Source organism: Petromyzon marinus, chromosome 2 (genome assembly GCF_048934315.1).
Source record: "Petromyzon marinus isolate PM22_M1 ecotype Great Lakes invasive population chromosome 2, UKy_Petmar_22M1.pri1.0, whole genome shotgun sequence".
Lineage (NCBI taxonomy): Eukaryota > Metazoa > Chordata > Hyperoartia > Petromyzontiformes > Petromyzontidae > Petromyzon > Petromyzon marinus.
In genome coordinates, this window is record NC_133668.1 from 2,057,298 (window position 1) to 2,079,774 (window position 22,477).

The 22,477-nt window shown below is 44.9% G+C and overlaps 1 protein-coding gene across 7 annotated transcripts in view; it reads right to left on the minus strand.

Annotated features, from left to right (window-relative positions):
• The window catches only part of LOC116949636 (prolow-density lipoprotein receptor-related protein 1-like), a 289,619-nt gene that overhangs the window by 147,050 nt on the left and 120,092 nt on the right, over positions 1-22,477 (minus strand). For all 7 annotated transcript variants that reach the window (XM_076069024.1, XM_032967210.2, XM_032967186.2 and 4 more), the window contains 3 exons: positions 18,584-18,703; positions 17,800-17,928; positions 6,758-7,021 (listed from right to left, as the gene is read on the minus strand). In XM_076069024.1, the coding sequence (XP_075925139.1) occupies positions 6,758-7,021; positions 17,800-17,928; positions 18,584-18,703 (513 nt within the window). The remainder of the gene's footprint in view (positions 1-6,757; positions 7,022-17,799; positions 17,929-18,583; positions 18,704-22,477) is intronic.

The window sequence follows — 22,477 nt, forward strand, 5'->3', positions numbered from 1 at the left end:
TATCTATCATTCCTTCTCCCCCTCCTTCCTCTCCTGTCTGGCTTCCTCCCTTTCTTCCTGCTGCTCGCCTTTGGCCAAGCCCTCTATCTTGGGGGCTTTTGTCCGGAGTCTCGTCTCTCTACTTTCCGATAATGTTATTCTTATTCTTTGGAAGTTTCGGTCAAGTCACGTAGATAGGATCAAAGAAAGTAACAAAAAACTACGACTTTTCGATCGCAACACAAGCGGTCGTCTTTGAACCTATCTACGTGACTTTACCGAAAGACCCAAAGAATATGAATTACTGCAGCCACCTAAAACTTTAAGTCAAGATAATATTCTTGGTTCTTTCGGTAAAGTCGCGTAGAAGGGAAATAATAAAATAATAAAATCACAATTATATTATTATTTCCCTTCTACGTGACTTTACCGAAAAACCAAGATTATGAATCCCTGCAGTCACAAAAGCTTTCAATCGAAATTTAAAGATTTAATGTTATTCTTATTTCCCATTCTTTATCTTCTCTCTTCCCTTTCCTGTTCCGTTTTCTTATTCCATACATCAATAAATAGGCGTTGCGGTGGCAAGTTGTTAGCTACCTCGCCCGTTGTACAAGAGATCGTGGGTTCGATCCCAACCCTGACGCCTGTTGTACGTACACCATGATCTATCTAACTGTGGGCCAGAAAGTTGCACTTTTGAAGATTTCAATTTAAAGAATCAATGGGAAAGGCATACATCTTTCAAGAACAGATCACAGGTAAAGTCAAACAAATGTCTCAAGAGGCAAAACCAAAGAAGGTTGTTTGTCTCTGTTGTTTGTTTTCATGAGATTTCGCTCAAGCGTATTCGCGTTGTCAAGTTCAACTCATGCCGTTTCTGTTTATCGACCAGATATCTTGTTGAAGAATAGCCTTTACTTATCGTGCGACCATCTGCAGGCACTGTACAGGCATGGCCATTACACTGCCCTACACAGCATTGCTGCAAGGCCTCGCTCCTAAGGTGAAATAGATGTCGTGAATCGCCGTTCAAAATCTGCTCATTATAATCAAGAGTAAGGAAACGCACATTTAAGCCTGCCTGAAAATGTTAATGTAGTTAATTTAAATTCCGAAGCGGTGTTGGATTTTCACGCTATCACTCCACCAACAATAATAACAATAGCCGCAATGAACCACTTAGTGGTGGCGACGTTACCACGGCGCTTGTGCCAGGCTATGTGGACTCCGAGTCAACGTGCAGTTTCGAAGGCTCGCTGACAGGAGTCTACGGTATAGACCCAGGTGCCATGGGTTTACTGACTGAGACGACCGGCAGATGCACCACCTGGGCCCCCTGCTGTGCCAATTCGCTGTATCCAAGCCGCCCGGCGCTCCGCTCGTTGCTTTCAATATCCCCAGCAGCGTCCTCAACGTGCACCCAGCCTGGCACTGCCCAGTTGCGTCCTCAACCCGCCCCTCCCCAGCACATACCCCCCCCACCGACCGCGTTGAAATATTTCCTCTGAGAATCTCGGTCCTTTCGCCGTGCTGTGCCCTTTCCTCGTGCTTTATTGGCACGGCTACGCGCCACGCGCAGCTCAATCGACAAGGTAGGCCCCCTATCCATTCAGAGCTGCTCAGCACCTTCAACAAAACAAAAGTACTGGCGTGCCTTAAAAGTCGTCGTAGTGTGCCTGTGTGGCAAATGGAGAGGGGATTTTTTTTTTAAAAAGACTTCTAAATAAAAGATAAGTTGCTGCACTACTGTCTGGCTGATGGCAAACGGCCGTAAATAAGCGGGGCTTTTGCCCAGAAATACTTCGCGTGCCTAGAAATACTTCTCTTGCCTTAAGCAACAAGTAACGTTTTGTAATATGCCCAACTTTATAACGATCACTGAAAGTGATATTCAGTGATGTTGCTTTTCAGAACAGGTCCCTGCAGGGTGGGCTGGTAGGACAAGTCTCTGCGTTGTCTATTGCTGATTTTACACCCAACAGCACGAGATTTCACTTCGTTAAAGTATTGAAAGGGGACGGACGGACGGACACATTAATCTATTGCAGGCTGGTACACTCAGTTTACAACTTCGTTCCTACCAGTATAACATCTCAAATCAATTGCATTTTGAAAAAAAAAATATTACGAGCTAAAACCCATGACATATATAGAGAGCACGAACAATCATTTTTATTTTTTTATATATAATGCATGCAGCAACGTTGGACGGGATGACAATGTATCACAAGGGTGCGGCTGCGGCTGGGTGGCTGCTTCGTTGCCTTCCCCGAGAGAGAGAGAGATAGATGGATGCGACAATGCCAGGCCAGCGGACTGACAAATTCCACACGCCTCTCGGAATTGCCGTAGCGCTCTGTGGAGCGCCGTGTGCCGGGGTTGTGGGCTTACAAGGAGACCGCCGTACTTGGCTGCTCGAGGAAGCGTCCATTCCGGCCAAATGAGAATTAGCGGCGGTACGCGCCACTGTGTGAGGAAAATGAAGTGGCTTTGGCATGGTTCGTCTCCAGCACGTCTGCCTGATTCACCGCTGGCTCTACACGCTTGATTAGTCCGCGAGACTCTTCAGCCAAAGCCGTTTCACTGGAACGAGGCTGCATTTCCCAGCCGTGAACATTCGATGGATGCTCCCTCCACGCTGGCCGCAACGAACGCCCTCTGCGCTTCGGAAATCACCAAAAAAAATTCGACCAAGTAATTTTGAAGCGCACGTCCACAAATAGGTTTTTCTTTTTTCATCAAAAGATTGGTACACAAACGAGCAGGCGATGCCCAAGCTCAACCTCTGCTTAGCTTCTGAGTTTTGACGGGATGGGGCACATACAGTAGTCAGGATAGTCACGTACCCTCCAGGACAAGCCATTTAAATAAACATGAATGTACACATTTCTTAAACACATTTGCAAGGCGCACAATGACCTGTATATGGCAATGCACGTATTCATCTCTGATCTTTCAGCTGCGGCGTGCGCGCGTGTGTGTGTGTGGCGATTTTTTTTGCCACGTCAACCGACACTCAATAATCTTTAGGCAAGATCGCGAAGCGTAATGCATGTGGGCGCGTGACGAAGTGGTTTCCAGCCACTCGCGGAGTGGCCATGCAAATGCATCCTGTCAGGGTGGAAAGCATTATTACAAATTTACTTTTCCTCAACAGAAACCCATTCCTGCATTCCCTCTCTTCGTCTCTATTTCACCACTCTTGACCCAGCGGAGCGCTGTCTGCTACAGGGATTCGTCTTTTGGTTTCTGTTGGTTGAGGTGCCCCCGTAATTATTTTGCTGTTGGAGGGGGAGGTGGCGGGGGGGGGGGTATATGCCACAAATTGATGGGTCTAGAGAGAGCACGGCCGAGAGTATCGTAGACAACCGATCAACTCTCCAAGACAGATGAAATCGTACCGCTCGGCGCGACGCCGGCAATCACCGTCCTGTGGAAAGGCCGGTCCCCGCCAAAGGAATGTGGATCCCTTACCATTGGCCGGGGGGCCACTGGTGCAAGCGAAGCGCTGCCCGTGATTGTTCGCAAGCGGTGAGCACGGTGAACGCAAGGACGACAAAAAACGTTTTGGATATTCATTGTCAAGTAGGGCGCCTTGCTCCGCTCCACTGATGGTAATTGTTCATTGAAAATGTAATTAACGAAAGCAATCATCAGTCTAATTATCTGTTTAGCGTTATTTTAATTAGGTGTTCAGTAAATGAGAAGCTGTGAATACATGGGCTATACATGTTCACATTCAACTACTTCGGAATGTATAATTAGTTTAGGTATACATCCCGACAGAGCATATAACATTCAGAAATGCATAATCTGTGTTTATTTAGGAACGATATTTAAACGGTTTCATACGTGAAACAATACCAATTAATTTAGTATAACAATTGAACATGCGTATTCTTTTTTCCACAATTAAATGTATGCGGGATGTATTGACGAATGGTTTTCTTTTGTGAAAATAAAGCATACGCAGATTTGACGTTTCGGTTTTATTATTACTCCCACTGAACCTGCTCATGTAAGCGCATACTTTAAAACATTTCTGGGCATCGTAGATATATTGTCCCAAAAGATCGGATAGTGTTGTTTGGCTTGTCAGGGCTTGTCAACAAATGACAAGCGTGGGGTAAGCCACCCCCCCGCCCTAACAGGGTAAGAGCGGACAGTCCCCATTCCTCGATAATTCCATAATCTCTGGCACCAGCCATTGAAATTCTCTCTACCATCAGCCCAGACTGACAGGTGCCATCGCTCACATCCCAGAGTCACTGCCCGGCACTACGGCATCAACATTCTACAGCAGAAATCAATTAGCGGCGGTGGTGAGTGCACAGGCAGCTTCCAGCTCGCATTTGATGGGCAAAATCCATCATCTAGCAATCAGCCGACACACAAAGACCCCCCCCCGCTCCCCCTCCTCTTAATAACAAGAGCTCAAAAAAATCAGTAGTCGCAGAAACGATCAGTTACCCAGACAACACTCAATGTCACTTGCTCTCAGTAGATGCCTGATGTAAATTGAACATGTCATCTTTGCCGAACGAAATTGAATAAAAAAAACAGGGGTCTAACTAATTCTAGTAATTGTAGCTGACAGCATTATTTTCGTAGTGGTGTGGGACAGTGCTTTGAAAACCGCATCTCACGAAACGTCTCCTTTCTGTTCGCGACGACACCCTCAATCCACTGTGCGCATGCCCACGCATGCTTTAAGCATTTTTATTAGGGATGGTGTCGCAAGTTGAAAGCTCGTTTTCATGTAAACCCAACGTGACACGTTCGCTCGCTTTACATATTTATTGTGTGGGCTAATCCCTCAATTAGCGTGAGAGGTCAAGATAAAATGCCACAGAAATTAAAGAATGGCAGATGCCTATGAGTGGACTAACGCCGAATCGGACGAAAATCTGCAGAGCAGAATACTATATCGAGATTACGTGATACGTCAAAAGGTCTGCTTCAATACACCCTTAGCCTCTCAGTGTAACGCTGGTTTTTAAAACAAAGCAAAAAAAATCCACAGAGCCTTCTGGGGATAGCTAGACGCTCGCGGAATACCCACTGAGTTCTCGGACAAAAAAAGCCGCTCCGGCACCGGCGTGCCGTGAGTCTACAATTAGCTCACGGGCCGGAGCAAAAATTGCAGCCGGCCGAGAGAAAATAAAATAAAAACCTCAGCAGCACCGATGCGTTTTAAACGGCGAGCAAAAGTGAATTATTTGATAACCCCAGCACTTTGAATGGTTGTCCCCTAATTTAGTGCCATTGGCCCCATTAAGAAATTGGCAACCCTTAAATTGGAACCTTTACAGTTATGCCACCTCAGGTGTTGAACAAAAAAAATCTTCTCTAGGCTCACAGACTAAATGGTTCACTCACATTGTCAAAGGGTGGACCCGGATGGTCTTTCCGACAACAACCGCCATTTGCCACACCACGGCGCTTGTGCCAGGCTAAGTGCACTTTCAGGCCACTTGAAGTGTCGAACGCCCGCTGGTAGGTCACGGGATAGACCGAGGTGCCATGGGTTGGCTGACTGACATACTGGCCGATGCACCACCTGTGCCCCCTACTGTGCCAACTTGCTGTATTTTAAGCACACTGCGCTTCACTCGTTGTTGTGGGCGTCGCTCCTCTGCCTCCCTTGTTGCTGGAGGGCGACTGCCTCAGACTGCCCAGTAGCAGCGTCCTTTACGAGCCTCCTCCACAGACGCTGATCTTAACACCACTGGTACCAGTCATCGGCAAGTCCACTCAGCTCCACGTTATCTTGGACCATTCCATTTCTTCTCTAGCCCGTGTTTGCACCCATTTAGCCCCCTTTATCCGGCCGAACAAAAGCTGTTTCGGCATGCAGTGGCTGGGCATGTGGGCTACGTGACCCAGCCAACGCAGCCTTGCCTGCTCTCACCACTGCCAGTGTCACATACAACGCACATTTACACAGCAACAAGGGAAGGGGTATTGCAAGTGTGGGGAGGAGAAGCACGTGATTTATAATGTGGCGATGGAAATTTGGAGGTATTGTTTTGCAGACGAGACGAAGAATCCCGTATAGCCTGCACAGACTGTTGGGACAAGTGCTCTTAGCCAGCACCTATGAAGGCCGGCCACGGCACGCGAGGGGGCAAGTGGCTAGGACCACGCCCGGCCGCCTTTGTCTCCCCAGTGGCGAAGTTTTTAGACTGCACCAGGGACTAATTTGAGACTGAGTCGACCTAGGGGAGAGGCCCAGGACAGGTTCAAATAATCATTACTGACGTTGGACGCGAGTGAGAATAAAACTTGGCTTGCCACTCTTCACACACACACAAAGACACTTTTTGGGTGTTGGGGGGGGGGAAAGGAACCTACAGTGCTTTATATACACAATTTTTAAGTACGGGAAAGAGACAAACATTTACTGCCAGAGGAAAGTTTTAAGTCTGGGCTTTGAACAGGATGTGGGAGTCGGCAGCGCAGGTAACCAGGGGGAGGGAGCTCCAAAAACCGGGGGTAGCAGAAAGAGAGGGTGTCAAAAATCAGTTCTTCTGTGTGGGTTTTCGCAGATGTGCCGTATCGGTCTCTCATGCGCTTTCGGGTTGTACCGCACACGTGTTGTTCAACGCAACGTCTGGCGGTTCCCTCCACGCGCAGGGAAATTGGTCAATTCTGTTTCATACCAGCTTCCTTCAAAAAAACCCAACAACAACCTTCCAACAGGTACGTGTCGAGGAAACGCACGCGGTGACTACCGGGAACAACTGCGTCGCTTAGGGAAGAAACAACGACCTACCGTATATGACGAAGTTAATACCAATGACCGTCTTGCTTGAGAAGGCCCCAAGGCTGGACATCGTGGCGCAGTGCAGGACCCCGGTGGGGGTGATCGCCGTGCGATTTGCCCAGCACACCTTGTGCCCGGCGTAGCTGAAGTCCATCGTGCCCGGCGCGTACGCGGTCACGGGACGCGCGGACGGAACCGCCGTCCCGTTGAGGTGCATCGGCACGATGCTGGACTTGCTGGACACCACGAGCAGCGCAGGCGGCTCCGAGGGCTCTGCACTCGCGTGAGGATCGTCAGATTTATTAGTGCTCTGTTTTGTCTGTCTGTATGTGTGTGCATGTACACGTGTGTATGTATGCATGGAGCGGTGGTTTAGCGGTTAGCGCGCTGCTCTACGAACCCGGCGAACCGAGTTCGAATCCTGCTTATACGGCCAACACCAGTGACGGTTATCTGAACCGGTGCTGGGCCTCCCCTAGGTCGACTCAGCCTTAAATGAGCAGCTGGTGCTGTCTGTAAACATCGCCACTCGGGAGAGAAAAAAGGCAGTCGGGCGTGCTGCTGGCCACCCACCCCCTCGTGTACCGTTCCCGACTTCATAGGTGCTAGCTAACGGCACTTTCCCCAACAATCTGTTTAGGTTATAGGGGGGATCTTTGTTATGTATGTTGAACTTATTTCACACCGTACGTAGCCAACCGTGCTAATCAGAGGCTTCCTTTCGTTTTTCCTTCAGTTCTAGGTAAAGATGCTGCGAGAGGTTGGAGTGGTCAGCACAATGGACTGGCGATCCAGGTTACGCCGTTTCCAATCAAACTCTGGGCCGGTTGTGCGATTTGGTCCTCCCAGCGCGGCAGCTGAAACAATGGGGCAAGTTTATTAAATGTCCCACCGCCATTATCTACCCAACAGTATACATGGGTAACAACTGGAGTTCGTTGATCGGCAGGTCCGCGTGCGGTGGGGTAAAGTGTGGGTACTCGCACCTCTGCCAAGATTTATTTTCAGCACGCAGAGTATGCAAAAATACCCCATTAACGGGGCTCTCTCCTGAGCTCCCTCTCATGAAGGCCCTTCCACCAGCAGCGGCTGGGGCAAGGCATTGCAGGGCTGCACTATTACCACCTTACATTTTTTTTTGGTAGTAAGTCTTCAGCATTCCTATGCTCAAATTAGCAATGAGGCTGACGGTTCGCTCTGTTCATGTGCACCACGGTGGTGAGATGTCACCTATCTCGCTTGGTATGCAGGGGGTCGTGGGTTCGGTCCCGACCCTGACGCCTGCTGCTGTATATTTGGAGTTTGCTTGTCTCTCTCCGCGTCCTCTGTGTTTCTCCACATTTAGAATCAACATCACGCGTTTAGAGTATTTGGCTGCGATAGATTTGCACGTGATAAGCCACGTCGTTTAGCTATTATTTGTGGCCAGGTCGCTTTTGAAAAAAACAGCTATATAGCTCAGTGGGTCTTACCTGGTTGAATAAAATATAAACGAGTAATGACGTGCAGCCAGTAGCACTAATTCACCAATCCCATGGAAAAGGTCGGTCCCTAGAAATGGTTATCCACTGTTCATTTCGCACAAGGTCGAGTAAAGCCCCGATCAGCAAACGCGTGTGCAAACTCACCTAATGATTTACGTTCTCACAGACATCGTTCCATCCAACTGATGATCAATGGCGAGAACATGAAACGATAATAGTGGTATCATAGAGCGTGCTGTCTTGTGTTTTGTCATGAGACAGTATCACATAAAGCACGCACATTAAAGCAAAAAAATTCACAGGCATTGCACCTTCAAGGCAGTGCAAATATTACACACGTGATTTGGTGTTCATAGTCGTGGGAATAATTAAATTAATCTGTTGCAGTACAACGTAGAGAGCAAATTACAATGCTGATGTTCTTGGTTCTTTCGGTAAGGTCACGTAGAAGGGAAACAATAAAATAATAAAAATATAAAACAATAAAATTCTCACGACGTTTCGACTGCAACACAAGCAATCATCATCAGGTGTGATGATTGCTTGCTACGTTAGCACCACGGAGAGCGATTTGACAGTTTGTTCAGATGGACGAGTCAATCTATGTTAACGTTAAAAATAACCGCCACTTTTTTCAAATTTTCCTGCTGTGGTTTTCACACCTGATGATAATTTCTTGTGTTGCAGTCGAAACGTCGTGATAATTTTATTGTTTTATATTTTTATTATTTTATTGTTTTCCTTCTACGTGACTTTACCGAAAGAACCAAGAATATGAATCCCTGCAGTCAAGAAAGCTTTAAATCAATACAATACTGATGTTATAAGTTACTGAAGAACAGCACACCCCGATGGCACAACCAAAGCGGCACATCCCATTATCACCGAGCTGAACACAAAAGCAATGCAACCAATTACCATCTACTGCCTCTTATCATAATTAATACAGACCTTCAAATTAATAAGACAGATTAAAACGCATGTGCTGTAATAAATTACGTGCTAATATTAATTCAATCATACCGATGCAATAAAGATCAACCATAATAAACGTGGAATTGTGATGTTTAGTTTGAAGCTTAAACATTTTGCCAAATAAATTCTCTTGTGCTGTGCAAAAAATGCAGAAATACAATCCAATTTACTCTTCTCTAAGTGTCTAAATGCATCTGCATCTCCCGATGCTTTGCGTGCGAGAAATAAAAATGAGCTCTATGCACATCAAAACAAATGGATCTTGAGCCCTTGACTTCAACAAGGGCAGTCTCAACTCGGCATGAGTTCAAGAGGAAGAGAATTGGAGGACCGCAGGAGCAGAAGGCGAGAAGAAGTGACCTCCTATGGAGTGAAGGTCGGCTTTGGGCAGCCCTGTAAGAAGGACGCCTTTATTGCTGGACCAAAGACAACGTGCCAGAGAGGTGAGTAGAGTGAGAGTGGAGAGGTTCGGAGACAGGGGCAAGACCAAGAAGAATCTTTAAACAAAAACACTGCAATCTCAAAATGAATCGGTAACTTGATAGGAGGCCAGTGGTGAGAGATCGTAGCACTGGAGTGATGAGATCACGTTTTCGTGTACGGTTGAAGAGCCTTGGGGCACCATTCTGAATGATCTGTAAACTTGCAGTGGGGAAATGTGGGAGGCCGACGAGGAGCGAGCGACAGTGGTCCAGGCGAGAGGCAACGAAGACGTGGATTGGGGCCTCGACAGCCGGTGGATCCAGGCAGGGCTGTGCTTGGGCGATGTCACGCAGGTGCAGGTGGGAGGCTTTACGGAAGTGGGAGATGTGGTGGGTGAATGACATCTCCGGATCTAAATTTGCCCCAAGGTTTGCCCACCATTTTGTTTTGCCAACGTAATATTCGAGTCCTGGAGATGCAGACGTGGCCTGGAGGCTTTATTTAGAACTAACATTTTACTCATTTGAAGAATCTCAGCTTTGGCAGTTTTTAGGAGGAAAGTTACATCCAATCCAGTTATACAATTCCATAATGGCAGGTTTCAAAATTGTACATTGAGGATGGTTCACATGAATTCACAGGAAATGTACAGCTGGATTTCATCAGTATAGACATTATATCCCACCTTAAAAGTGGATATGATTGTACCTAGTGGGGAGAAAAGCAGTGGGTTAAGTAAGGAACCCTGAGGCACAACATAAGTGAATGGTTTTTTTAGAGGAAAATTTAACCAGAAATTTTACATAAAAAAACGATTTAATAGATAAGAATAGAAGGAAGAGAGTCACAGTGCCTGATATGCCTATGCATATCTGAAGGTGCTGCAGAAGAGAGTGGTGGTCTATAATGGCAAATGCGGCTGTAATATCGAGGAGGACCAAAATCGCAGGAGACCCACGATCGGCAAAGACGAGGAGGCCATTGAGCACATTTCAAAGAGCTGTCTCCGTAGAATGGCCTTGTTGAGCATCGGACTGCACTGGATCACAGAGACCATTGATGGGCAAGATTAGATAAATGGCAAACAAAACAAATCTTTCCCAGAACACTTCCTGAAAAATGTGAGGTTTGAGATAGGGTGGCGCTTTAATAGAATGTCAGGGTCAAGTTTGTTTTTACTTTTATGGGCGTGACAGCATCTAATATTAGTGCAGGGAAAATATCAGTAGAGATGTGGAGGCATTAACTGTCAGAGTCGTGTATGCTACGTGAGTGGATGGGCAGTGTAAATGTTGTGGATTCACTCTTCAACACACCAGTGGGCTTAAATAGTGAACTATTTGTCTTTTTTCAACGTGACACTTTTTTTGCTGATTGGCCGTGTCGGGTGGTGGAGGGTTACGACACATTTATAAATAACGCGATCTAACCCCAAAAACCTTTATTATGAATAATATTGGTCGCCAAAGCCTACGTGTTAAAGCGAAGTTAGACTGAATCATTTTTTTAGTGCTGCTCGATAGGATTCGACTCGATCCTTCAATATCTGACGAAGAAACTTTCAAACCGGACCTTACCCATTGACTTTCCAGATTGCGACCAGCATGGTTTTTTTTTGTACGTGGAAGGTCTGGAGGGAACTGGGTGCCGAAGGATTTTTTTTTGTAGGATAACAATGCCCGTGTTTACAAAGGAACAAGGTTGTTCACAGTGTTGCTGTAGTGTTCGATGGTAGGATGAATTGGGTCAGTACAATTGGAATCAATTGACGATATATGGGAGTATATAGTTGACGAAGATAAACATTGAGTGGGGCGGAAATAAATGTTAGTGAGGACCGGTGGAGGGAGAGGACTGAAAGCAACTGGGGAATTTGAAATGAGATCAAGGCTCCGAGAGTTTGCAATAACCAGATCCAGGGCATGACCGTGGGCGTGAGTGGGGGGATGATGCAATTTGAACTAGGTCCACGGATTAAATGAAATACTGGAATCTCTGAGCAGCAGGATTGATAGAATCATCAACATAAATATTCAGATCACCTGCAATAATAACTTGGTTTGGAGGTGAGACCCAATAATTGAGAATACAGATAATACGTTTGTGGTGGATTAATATTGGACAGGGGAGGCAGACGAAGGGAAATTTATACTCTTTGGTTCTATTCGGTAAAGTCACGTAGGTAAAAAATAAAACAACTACAAATGAAAATAAAAAATATTTGTATTTTCAGATTTTTATTTTTGTCACAAATTTTTTTTATTTTCATTTTTATTTTTTGTTGTTTTATTTTTTACCTACGTGACTTTACCGAATAGAACCAAAGAGTATGGATCCTTGCAGTCACGAAAGCTTCAAATCTAGAAGGGAAATTTACTCAAAGTATTTACGTTCAAAAAGGTTAGGGGAACTAACTTCAAGATCAGGTTCAGAAAGAATAGCTAAACCGCCACCCCTAGTAATAGAGCGCTCACGTGCTTCTATCTCCAAACCGTGGGGAACTGCGTCGAATGAGAGTTCATCTACGGGAGAATGTCAGGTCTCAACCAGGCAAAGAACATCAACGTTTCTCTCTTGGAGGCGATAGAAATAAGGAGGGACTGAAAATTATAGATCGACCTCATATTTAGTAGTGCAAAATTAATGGGTGGGTGGAAGCTGATGTGCAAGGTTAATAAAAAAAAGTTTTTTAAGGTTTTCAGAAAGATGGCATGAGCTTTAAACACCTCCGTGGTATTAACTCAATTGGATGAGGGTAAGAGGCGGGTAAGAGGCGGGTAATGGAGATCCTACGCCAAAACAGGGGAAGTCAAATAAAAAACTGCCGGTAATTTTGTTGTAACAAGGCTTCTTCGCTCAAGGTCCCCAGGTTAAAGCAAAATAATTTGAGCAATAAGTGGAACAGAGGAAGTACACATATTTCATCTAAGAAAGCGGTAGAAAAATAGGATAATAAGGTAAATAATGCATGGCATCTTTGGCTTATTACGTTCCTCTTCAAGTTTTCCGAGGATTTATGAAAGGGCTCTACGTGTAACGTAGTGCCCTTGTTTTAAAAAACGATCCCATTTTTTTTCTTTTAGGCCGACGCCAAAACCAAAACAGTGATGAGAAACCGCTGCGACTGAAAGCACCTTTGTGCGCCGCCGTCACTGCACAGTGGACAGGATACTGCACTCACTGCTTAGTTTAACAACACGATTGGCCGCTTATCTCAGCGGGGATATTACATGAAAGTTGATGGCCCTGAGCCAGTGGTGGAAATTCAAAATTTAGGGCCAGAAAGTCCACATGATGGATCAATGTGGACCTTGAATTATCAAAACTCTTTTTTTTTTGCAAAAAAAATGGCCTCAGGTTCCAATTTGCCTTTTAAATATGACAAATTAGTGCGAGGTCGAATTAAACCTGCCCTGCGTGAACCCGCAGCCAACCCCAGGGCGAAGATTCCAAACGGCACCGGGATTTTGGTTGATCACTCTGCGCGGTGATACCTCGAGCAATTTAAACACATCCGTGGCTGCTGCTCGCGAGGCTATAAGCTGATCGTGGCAAAGAAATATATTCAGTGGATTTTCCTACCCTCCGAACATTATGGTAATCGGAAAGTGACTTTACAGACCGTGCCGTCTTACAGTCTACGTATTAGGCCAAGTGTAGATTGAATTTGTTACATTAAAATTATTTTGAGTTTTACCTTTGTATAAAACGTTACCAGATTTTAGCGCAATTGTCTGTGGCAATAACATGATTTTTTTCCCTTCTACGTGACTTTACCGAAAGAACCAAGAATATGAATCCCTGCAGTCACGAAAGCTTTAAATCAAAAATGACAGTATCTGTTTACGATGTTCCACATTGCTAAACTGTTTATTGTATTCACAAATAAATGGCCAATAGATAAAAAAAACCCACAACACTGAGCATTAATTGCATTTTAATGAGAAAACGGATTGAAGCTGATCAAAGTTGTCTGCACGGTAAATGCTTTGTGACTTCAGACGACATGTTGATTATTAAAGTGCCACGTAGCTCGTTTTACATCACCTTAGCGTGAATCTGTTGCGCAATTCTGGTTTACTTAAAAAATAATTGATTCTCTATACCTATTGCACAAGTGCAATTAATTCAATGTTATTTTCATCTCTTTTTATTACCTGTTGTGTGCACAATTACAAATGCTAAATATTTCACCAAATTCTTGGATCATTACCGGAGGCATATTTTGACAAAACGAAAGGCATTCAGGGCAGTGGGGGATTAAATTAAAACATGTTAATGAAAGGCATTCTCCTGGAAAACTATAGTAACATAATTTTCATGACCTTTAAAAAGGAACTGATCTCAATTAGATGATCTCTTATATATTGTAGTAACATTTTGGAGGTTTGGTATTAAAGGCATTCATTTTCCCTTTATAACAATATAATTGCCACTTTTAATTATCACTTAATATTGCAGTTTTATAATTAAAATGTGACGGATGCTCTTTTTATTCCTAAATATGTTTTACAAGCAGCCGTAGCTTGACTGAAATGGTGTAATGCGGAGAGCTAAGCCCTCGTACAAAGTACATTGGATTAAAGGTAAGCATTATTTGAGAATCCAGCCTACGCTTTACGCGGCGCCATAAACCGAAAGAAGAGCTTGCGAATCCGACAGTGTGGCCCCACGCCAGTTATCAAGGCAAAGCTTTAACGCTGCAGCTGTTGAGATAGGGTGGCTTAGGTGCAAAAAAAAATGTAATATCACGGCCAAAATGACCCATTACATGGAAGTGGGAGTCTGGGGCCCTTCCACACCACGCGAGTCCCTGACGTCTTGAGCTATTCCTCCTGCAGCGGCAGCAGCAGCAGCAGCAGTTTTCCACTGCTTTCAGAGATATGGGTATTTAAACAAAGCTGAAGGTGGCAAAAAGGACGTGCATAAACATTCGGCCAACCATACATCTTTGGCTTTGTTGGAAAACAACAGCTTTTACTGCCAGACACGTTTACGGTTCTTATTTATCTTATGTCCGTGTCGCGGAGAAGTGTACATTGTAGTCAAAGTGCAAACGTGCCGCCGACCGAGTTGCATTTCTGGATCCAATTCCGTGAGCCGATTTCACCGGCGATGTCACCTCGCACCGCCAGGCCGATCCGCAAGGCCACCCGAATCTAAAGCCACCGTGGCATCAAAGGGGTGCCTTAGCAAACACGAGGAAATGTCAAACATTTGTTTCACAAACTTCCGTCGCTTTCTCGACGAAGTTAAGCACGAGAAGAACAGGCGCTGAGCGCCGTTCGCGGACGCTTCCAGACGCGTAGATCACGCGCAATTAATATTTTATTTGCATTGAATAAAGCGGGGCATTTTAAGGTGAACTTGCCTCCGCAAATGGGAGCATTGAATACAATTTTTATTTGACGGCTTGTCAGCGGCAGGGGGCAGGTAGTCAGTCCCGTTTGTTTATATGCTTTAACATCGAGACTGGCACAAAGTGGACACCTCTTCGACCACTAACACTCACCTGTACACATCACACACTGTAACATCTCTAAGGAAACATGAGCACATACTATAGGACAACGACGAAAAAAAATATCCCTGCATATAGCCTTAATATAGTTTGAGACGGAGGCTTTCGCAACCAATATGAATGTGGCATTAAACCCGCCACCACCCAAAACAGCCAATTAGTAAGGTTTGTGACGTACACAGAGCGTGCCAATTCGTGCCCTAGTAACATGTACTCTTCACGAATTGCATGTACTGGTCATGAAACAATGTACTAATAATGAAGTGGCACGTTTTGTTTACGTGACAAACCTTACTTACTAGCTGTGTCGGGTGGTGGCGGGGTTTAACGACGCATTTATATTCATGTGATCGAACCCAATTAGCTCTACAATTAAACCTTAACACACTGAGTGGCCGAAGTGCTGTTAGCGAGCACCTACGAAGGCCGGCATGGCTAACGAGGGGGTGGGTGGCCAGCACCACGCCCGGCCACCTTTGTCTCCTAAGTGTCCACGTTTGACACACTGCACTGGGTACTCATTTGAGGCTGAGTCGACCTAGGGGAGGCACAGGACCGGTGCAGATATTCGTGACCGATGTTAGCAGTGAGCAGGAATTGAACTCGGGTTTGAAGAGCAGCGTGCTAACCGCTACACTACCACTCCCAAATACTGCTCCTCAATATGGGGGGGCCTTTGTCTTTATACCGTACATAAAACTCACACACACACACCAGTATCACAAAGACATCTGCGCATATAACCCACAGATGTACATATACATTAGTACACTCATCTGCGTATAACACATGCACACGAACCTACACACATGTCAGCGACATGCATCTATCAAAAACACCGCTGTACGTAAAAAAAAAACACCTGAGCCGATCGCGATTGCAATGGTGTCATTCGCAATGAATCACGATCGCAACGAGCCCGTACGTAACGCGCTCGCGTGTACGCGTCCCCCCTGTGCCTTCACGTGGCACGAGTGCAAGTCCAACGCACGTTCACAATTCATTTGCCCCGTGCGCCGTACGCATTTTTTTCTGCCAGCTGACACGTGCACCGCGCACATTCCAATGTCACGGACAGCGGGCGTGCCGGTGTGCGGCAGGCCAGCCGCAAAGTGGACGTGCTGTCCGTGACATTGTAAGCCACTCAGCTGCCATCTCGCAACGGGGTCTAGTGAAGCTTTGGCGGATCGACAAGCCCGGTTCATGAATGCACGCGGCCCTCGCTCACTCGCTGTGTAGGAAGGAGCATGCGCTCTTGCCGAAAGGCACGGCATTATGGTACGCCATCTGTGCCGAAGGCAATCCTTCGGAGTTATGGGTAATAAACGGTGATACGTTTATTTGCATTGCAATATGAATCACTCTCTCCTTTTTTGCGTTAAGTCACAACGGCAGCCTCCCAGCGCGTTATTGATGAATGCGATCCTATCTTTGTTTAATAGGGAAGTGGTCTTCTCTTTCTTCGTGCAGCAAAGCGCCTGGTTAGTACGTTAATAATGAAGAGTGTTGTTAATAATTATGCGAGCCGGTACATAACGCGGATGGGGAAATGTTTTATATAATTTATACACGTAAATAAATAATGTGTATAAATGTTTTAACGCATTCATACGACTTGCGTTTCCAGCAAGACTTGCAAACACGGAGATGCATGTTCATGTGCGGGTTACGGCATGCTTGCTGTTATACGTTGTCATTTTAAATAGTTGCTCTTCAGACTTAGCAATATTATGTAAAGTAGTGTTATGGAATCTGTTGTTAATACACGATAGTAGGGGTGTGAGAGCACATGAATTAATCAATATCGTAGTTGTAAGCACACAGTACATGCACTCAGTGGTGTGTAGAATAATCCACGTGTTTCCATTTGTATATGTTGTAGGTAGTGGGGTTTGCATGATCCTCCAGTAGAAGTAGCTACATACACCACAGCATCAAAACAAACCCTTGAATTGCGACAATTCACTGCATCAGCAGGGATAATCGGCATGCACCTCTGGTACAAGCAATGTTGTCAATGTTACCTATAATAGATCAAATGTATTAGTTTTTTCGTTGCAAAATAATAAAAGATAGGAGGAATATATTCAAGACATATTTTTCTCCCCAAAAATGTACTTTAATGGCAGCAGCAGTGCACTCCCAACAAAATTATCTTAAACTAAACTATGAACAAACCATTTGTTTTATTTTACCAAGTAAGACCCACTAAGCTATATAGCTCTTTTCAGAAGCGGCCTGGTTTCAGCCAGATACTGAAATGCGTGTCTCTTCAAGGTGTTCTATCACCTGTAGCCGAAAGGACCTACATGCTCAAGGCTCAAGGAAACATTGGGTTGCGATAATCTCTGTTGGCATTTGTAGACCAGTGCCAGAAGTAGCACATTGTTATGGCAGGAACTAGTCTTTGCGTTCAATTGAAACAAATTCATTTTTTAATTGAACAAGTAGATATGTATGATGGAGTGAACCGCTAACTGGAATCCGCGCCCGCGACTTTGCAATTGAGATTTTTGACGTCTCCGACACGGCGCTAGCGACGAGATCGCTCAGGAGGAAGGTGTCCGTAATTGGTTGTGATAATTAAATGTCTTCGCGTGCGGCGATGTGTGGAGTGAAGTGTATCGCCAAGGCGGGTGCTGTTTCACCGTATTTGACCTTGCAGGACCTTCCGTCGGGCTGCAGGGCGTAGCCCTCCACGCAACCGCACGTAAATGATCCCGCCGTGTTGCGGCAGATCTGGCTGCACGTCCCGTACAGCCCGCACTCATCGAAGTCTGTCGGGCACAGAGGAGGGCGGGCAAAATGTACCGGCGCTTGAGTGCCGTCGCGGAGAAAAGTTGCGGGTTTCAAAACTTGTCAAAAGAGATCATGTCGAAGACACGTGCAAATTGAGCCATCAAGACAAATCAATCGCGCTTTGAAACTCAACTTTCTTGAAATGCCATTTTTTTAATGATGGTAACAAAAGAAAAAATATATAATAAACAGTGAGATATAAAATATACAGCACAAGCTACGACGATCAACGAAAAGGACCTCGAGAGACACGCGCAGGGTTGAGGAGAGAATTATTCGTCGGAGAAAATGCCCCCGACACACACACGAGGCCGCTCGACAATCTGAATGTAAATGAGAAACGACGATAGAGAGAGGCGTGCGAGACGTCGGCATTTGTCACATTAGGTAATGGCTCAGATGTGCAAGGCAGCAAAAAAGAAAAAGCAAAGCTGCATTTGGGGAAATCCGAGGGGAGCAAGCGGGAGCAACATTCCGGCGGAGAATGTGTGTTTCTGAATGCTAATAGGAACCGCGTATGAAATAAGAAAACAGGTGCCTGGGCCACCGAGGGCATTTGTTAAAACAAAAAAAGTGCGATGCTTCAAAAAGAGACAGCGGTAAGCGCACCGAGGTGTCTCGTGTAAAGGTTACCTTTGCAGCCCTTTTTATCAGGCATCACTTGCTGGCCGTTCTCACAGTAACACACCGGGCCTTCTCTCGTTACAGCGCACCTGTGCTGGCATCCAATATCCGTGCAGTTCCCCGATAATGCTGTTTCAGTCGCAGGGAAAGGGCGCCAAGGGAGTAAAGGCTCAATGTGATCGCATTGTTATTCTCGTTATATATCTCTCTGCCCGTACAGACAGAACATGTCCACGCAGGCGAAGGGACGCCAAATAATGTCTCAATCACCTTTACGACAACGACACAAACATCCCACGCAAAAAGCATTGACAATGATACAGAAACGGAGCAATTCCGCCAACAAAAAATTCGCGGAATCTGCTGCCCACTTAGCGGCTAAAAGGCCTGCGCGTGTTTCCCTCTAGCGCGTTGCAATTTGTGAGTCATTGGCGTCCTCTGGTTTCGCTCCAGATGCCTCTGGTGCTCTTTGGCGGATCAGGCGTTGCCCTCCGGGGAGTCTTCCCCTAGGCGTCCTCATCCCCCTGCATTGCATTCGACCACGCACAGAGAAGTCAATGGCACACTCCCAATTCAAATAAGGTTTTAAAGCCCGAGGTTGAAAAATACAGACACACTGGAAACGGACAATGGCACTGCGACCGTTTCTTTATGCCAATACAAACGGTATGATGACCGAGTTAAGAATGCAGTCTTATTTATAGCGCATAATATCACGCAAATAAAAGCTTGGAGAAATAATCACACGAGAAAAATGGCTTTCATATAATTCCGTCATTGATATGTCAAATACGAATTATATGTAGGGAGATCAATGGTATTAGACTTTAATAGAAGCATATAAACCTTTTATATAGACATCTCACCAAGAAATAGCTTTCGTGTGAAGGTTATATCTCAACACTGCATTCTATTAACACTTGGAAAGTTGACGAGCAGAAAACAGCTGTCCCGAGAGTTTCACGTGGTTTTGTTATTTTGACAAAGCCGGCCAAGTGGACGCTTGCTCACACGCAAACGTGAACTTTACACGAGCTCACTCCCGTGCACTTTGTGACCCAGGTGATTCTTGCAAATGAGACTGTCCAGGTCTCACGTTCTCTCACACCTGTTAACGCGAAACATAAACTTGACACTTTATATGGGCAGCATGAAAGGTGAGACACCTGGGCTTTTGATGCTACACGTTTCCTGGTTCCACTTTGCCAGCGGCCACGACGATGGATCCCTCCATCAAATCAAATTGGCAGTAACTCTTTTCAGCATCCCCTACTTACGGCAGGTGACCATCATCAATTTGTTGATGAAATTACCAAGCCACCCCGAGGAGACCAGGTTAGACACCGTTGACCCTGTTGAACAGATGCACTTGACACAAACCTTCACTGATGGGACTCAACCGACACCTACCTCTCTCCGTTTGTGTTGCATTGCGATGGGTTCGTGGTACCTTTGAAGCCACTCGAGGTGCTACCATAGACTACTGTGCAATGTTTAAAAAAATAACAACGTATTATTTGATTTAAATTGTGACTCCAGAGATGCGACAATTCGATTGGATTTACCTAAGTGGGGTCGTGGACCCATTCCACTCTTACCAATAACCATATTTGTTCAGCAAATACAATCAGTTTGGGAACACAAGCAGATGTAGATACACCATAGGACCCTAGGTATACTGAGAAGTAACCACGATTACTCGTACACATCATGCGACCAATATTATCCATAAGAGGTGTTTTGGGTTAGACCGGGTAAATATATAAATGTGTCGTTAAACCGGCCACCACCCGACACAGCCAACCAGTAAGGTTTGTTACGTAAACAAAAAATGCGAATTCATCTTCTTTGGTTCTTTCGGTAAAGTCACGTAGAATGATAATAAAATAATAAATTGATAAAATAAAATAACAATAATATTCTCACGACGTTTCGGCCACAACACAAGCGGCCTTCATCAGGTGAAGGGGGGCGAGACTGTCTGGTAGGACAGCGCTGGAGTGAAAGAGCCACGTTCAGATACGGCCTTTAAGCTGTGTGAGAGGAACAAAGTGCCTTGACAAAGAAATTAGCATATAATTTAGCATTGAAATGGCTGAATGATTAGCTTGTGACTGGTCACAGAAATAGCTATGTTAAAAGTTAAAGCATACACACCCGCAGAGGCACCCATTGTTAAAGGGATTAGCATAGAATTTAGCATTGAAATAGCTAAGTTAAGGCATACACATCTTGACAATGGAATTAGCATAGAATTTAGCATTGAGAAAGCTGAGTGATTAGCTTGTACCTGCTGCAGAAATAGAGCTTGTACCTGCTGCAGAAATAGCTACGTTAAAGTCAGAGCATAATGCGAATTCCTTACCAGTACAGCACACCGGTGTGCTGGAGAGCCAAGCCACAACATTTACAATTCGAGTACGACGTTTCGCCAGTAATTACAACCAGCATCATCAGGCAACACAACTATGCCTGTTGTGGGTTTATTCTCCAACACACCGGTGTGCTGTACTCGTAACGAATTGACACGTTTTGTTTACCTTACTAATTGGCTGTTGGGTGGTGGCGGGTTTAACGACACATTTATGTTTAAGCGATCTAACCCAAACACCTTTATTATGGATATAATGACTACTTGAGAATACACCGCTGCCCCCATCTATGTAATTATTTAAGCATTATTGAGACCCTGGGTGGGAGTTTTATTTGATTTGGCAGTCACAAAAAGACATATAGCAAGCCCTTTCTCTCTTGTGGGTGATGTCATACTATTATAGTCTGTGAATCACATACTTGATATAAGTGCTAAAATGATATATACATTTCGATTTAAAGCTTTCGTGACTGCAATGATTCATCTTCTTTGGTTCTTTTGGTAAAGTCACGTAGAATGAGAATAAAATAATAAATTGATCAAATAAAATAACACAATAATATTCTCACGACGTTTCGGCCACAACACAAGCGGCCTTCATCAGGTGAAGGGACGAGACTGTCTGCTAGGACAGCGCTGGAGTGAAAGAGCCACGTTCAGATCACGACCTTTAAGCTGTGTGAGAGGAAACAAAGCGCCTTGACAAAGGAATTAGCATATAATTTAGCATTGAAATGGCTGAGTGATTAGCTTGTGACTGGTCACAGAAATAGCTATGTTAAAAGTTAAAGCATACACATCCGCAGAGGCACCTCTTGATAAAGGAATAAGCATAGAATTTAGCATTGAAATAGCTAAGTTAAAGCATACACATCCGCAGAGGCACCCCTTGACAAAGGAATTAGCATAGAATTTAGCATTGAAATAGCTGAGTGATTAGCTTGTAACTGGTCACAGAAATAGCTACGTTAAAGTCAGAGCATACACATTCACCGAGGCACTTAGTACAAATCAAACAGGAGAATTTAGCATTGAAATAACTACGCGAATTTAGCATTGAAATAACTGAGTGATTAGCTAGTGACTGGTCACAGAAATGACTATGCTGAAGTCAAGGCCTACACATCTGAGCTATTCACAGAACTATATAGTGAACCAATAAAAAAAACTAAAATATAAATTACCTTAATGTTATCAATAAACTCTATATTCTCCAATCAGCTAAGCTACCAACAATAAGTCGTTATATATCACAATGCTATATGGCGAAATGCCATATAGCATTGTGATATATAACATAGCTATTTCTGTGACCAGTCACAAGCTAATCACTCAGCCATTTCAATGCTAAATTATATGCTAATTCCTTTGTCAAGGCACTTTGTTTCCTCTCACACAGCTTAAAGGTCGTGATCTGAACGTGGCTCTTTCACTCCAGCGCTGTCCTAGCAGACAGTCTCGTCCCTTCACCTTATGAAGGCCGCTTGTGTTGTGGCCGAAACGTCGTGAGAATATTATTGTGTTATTTT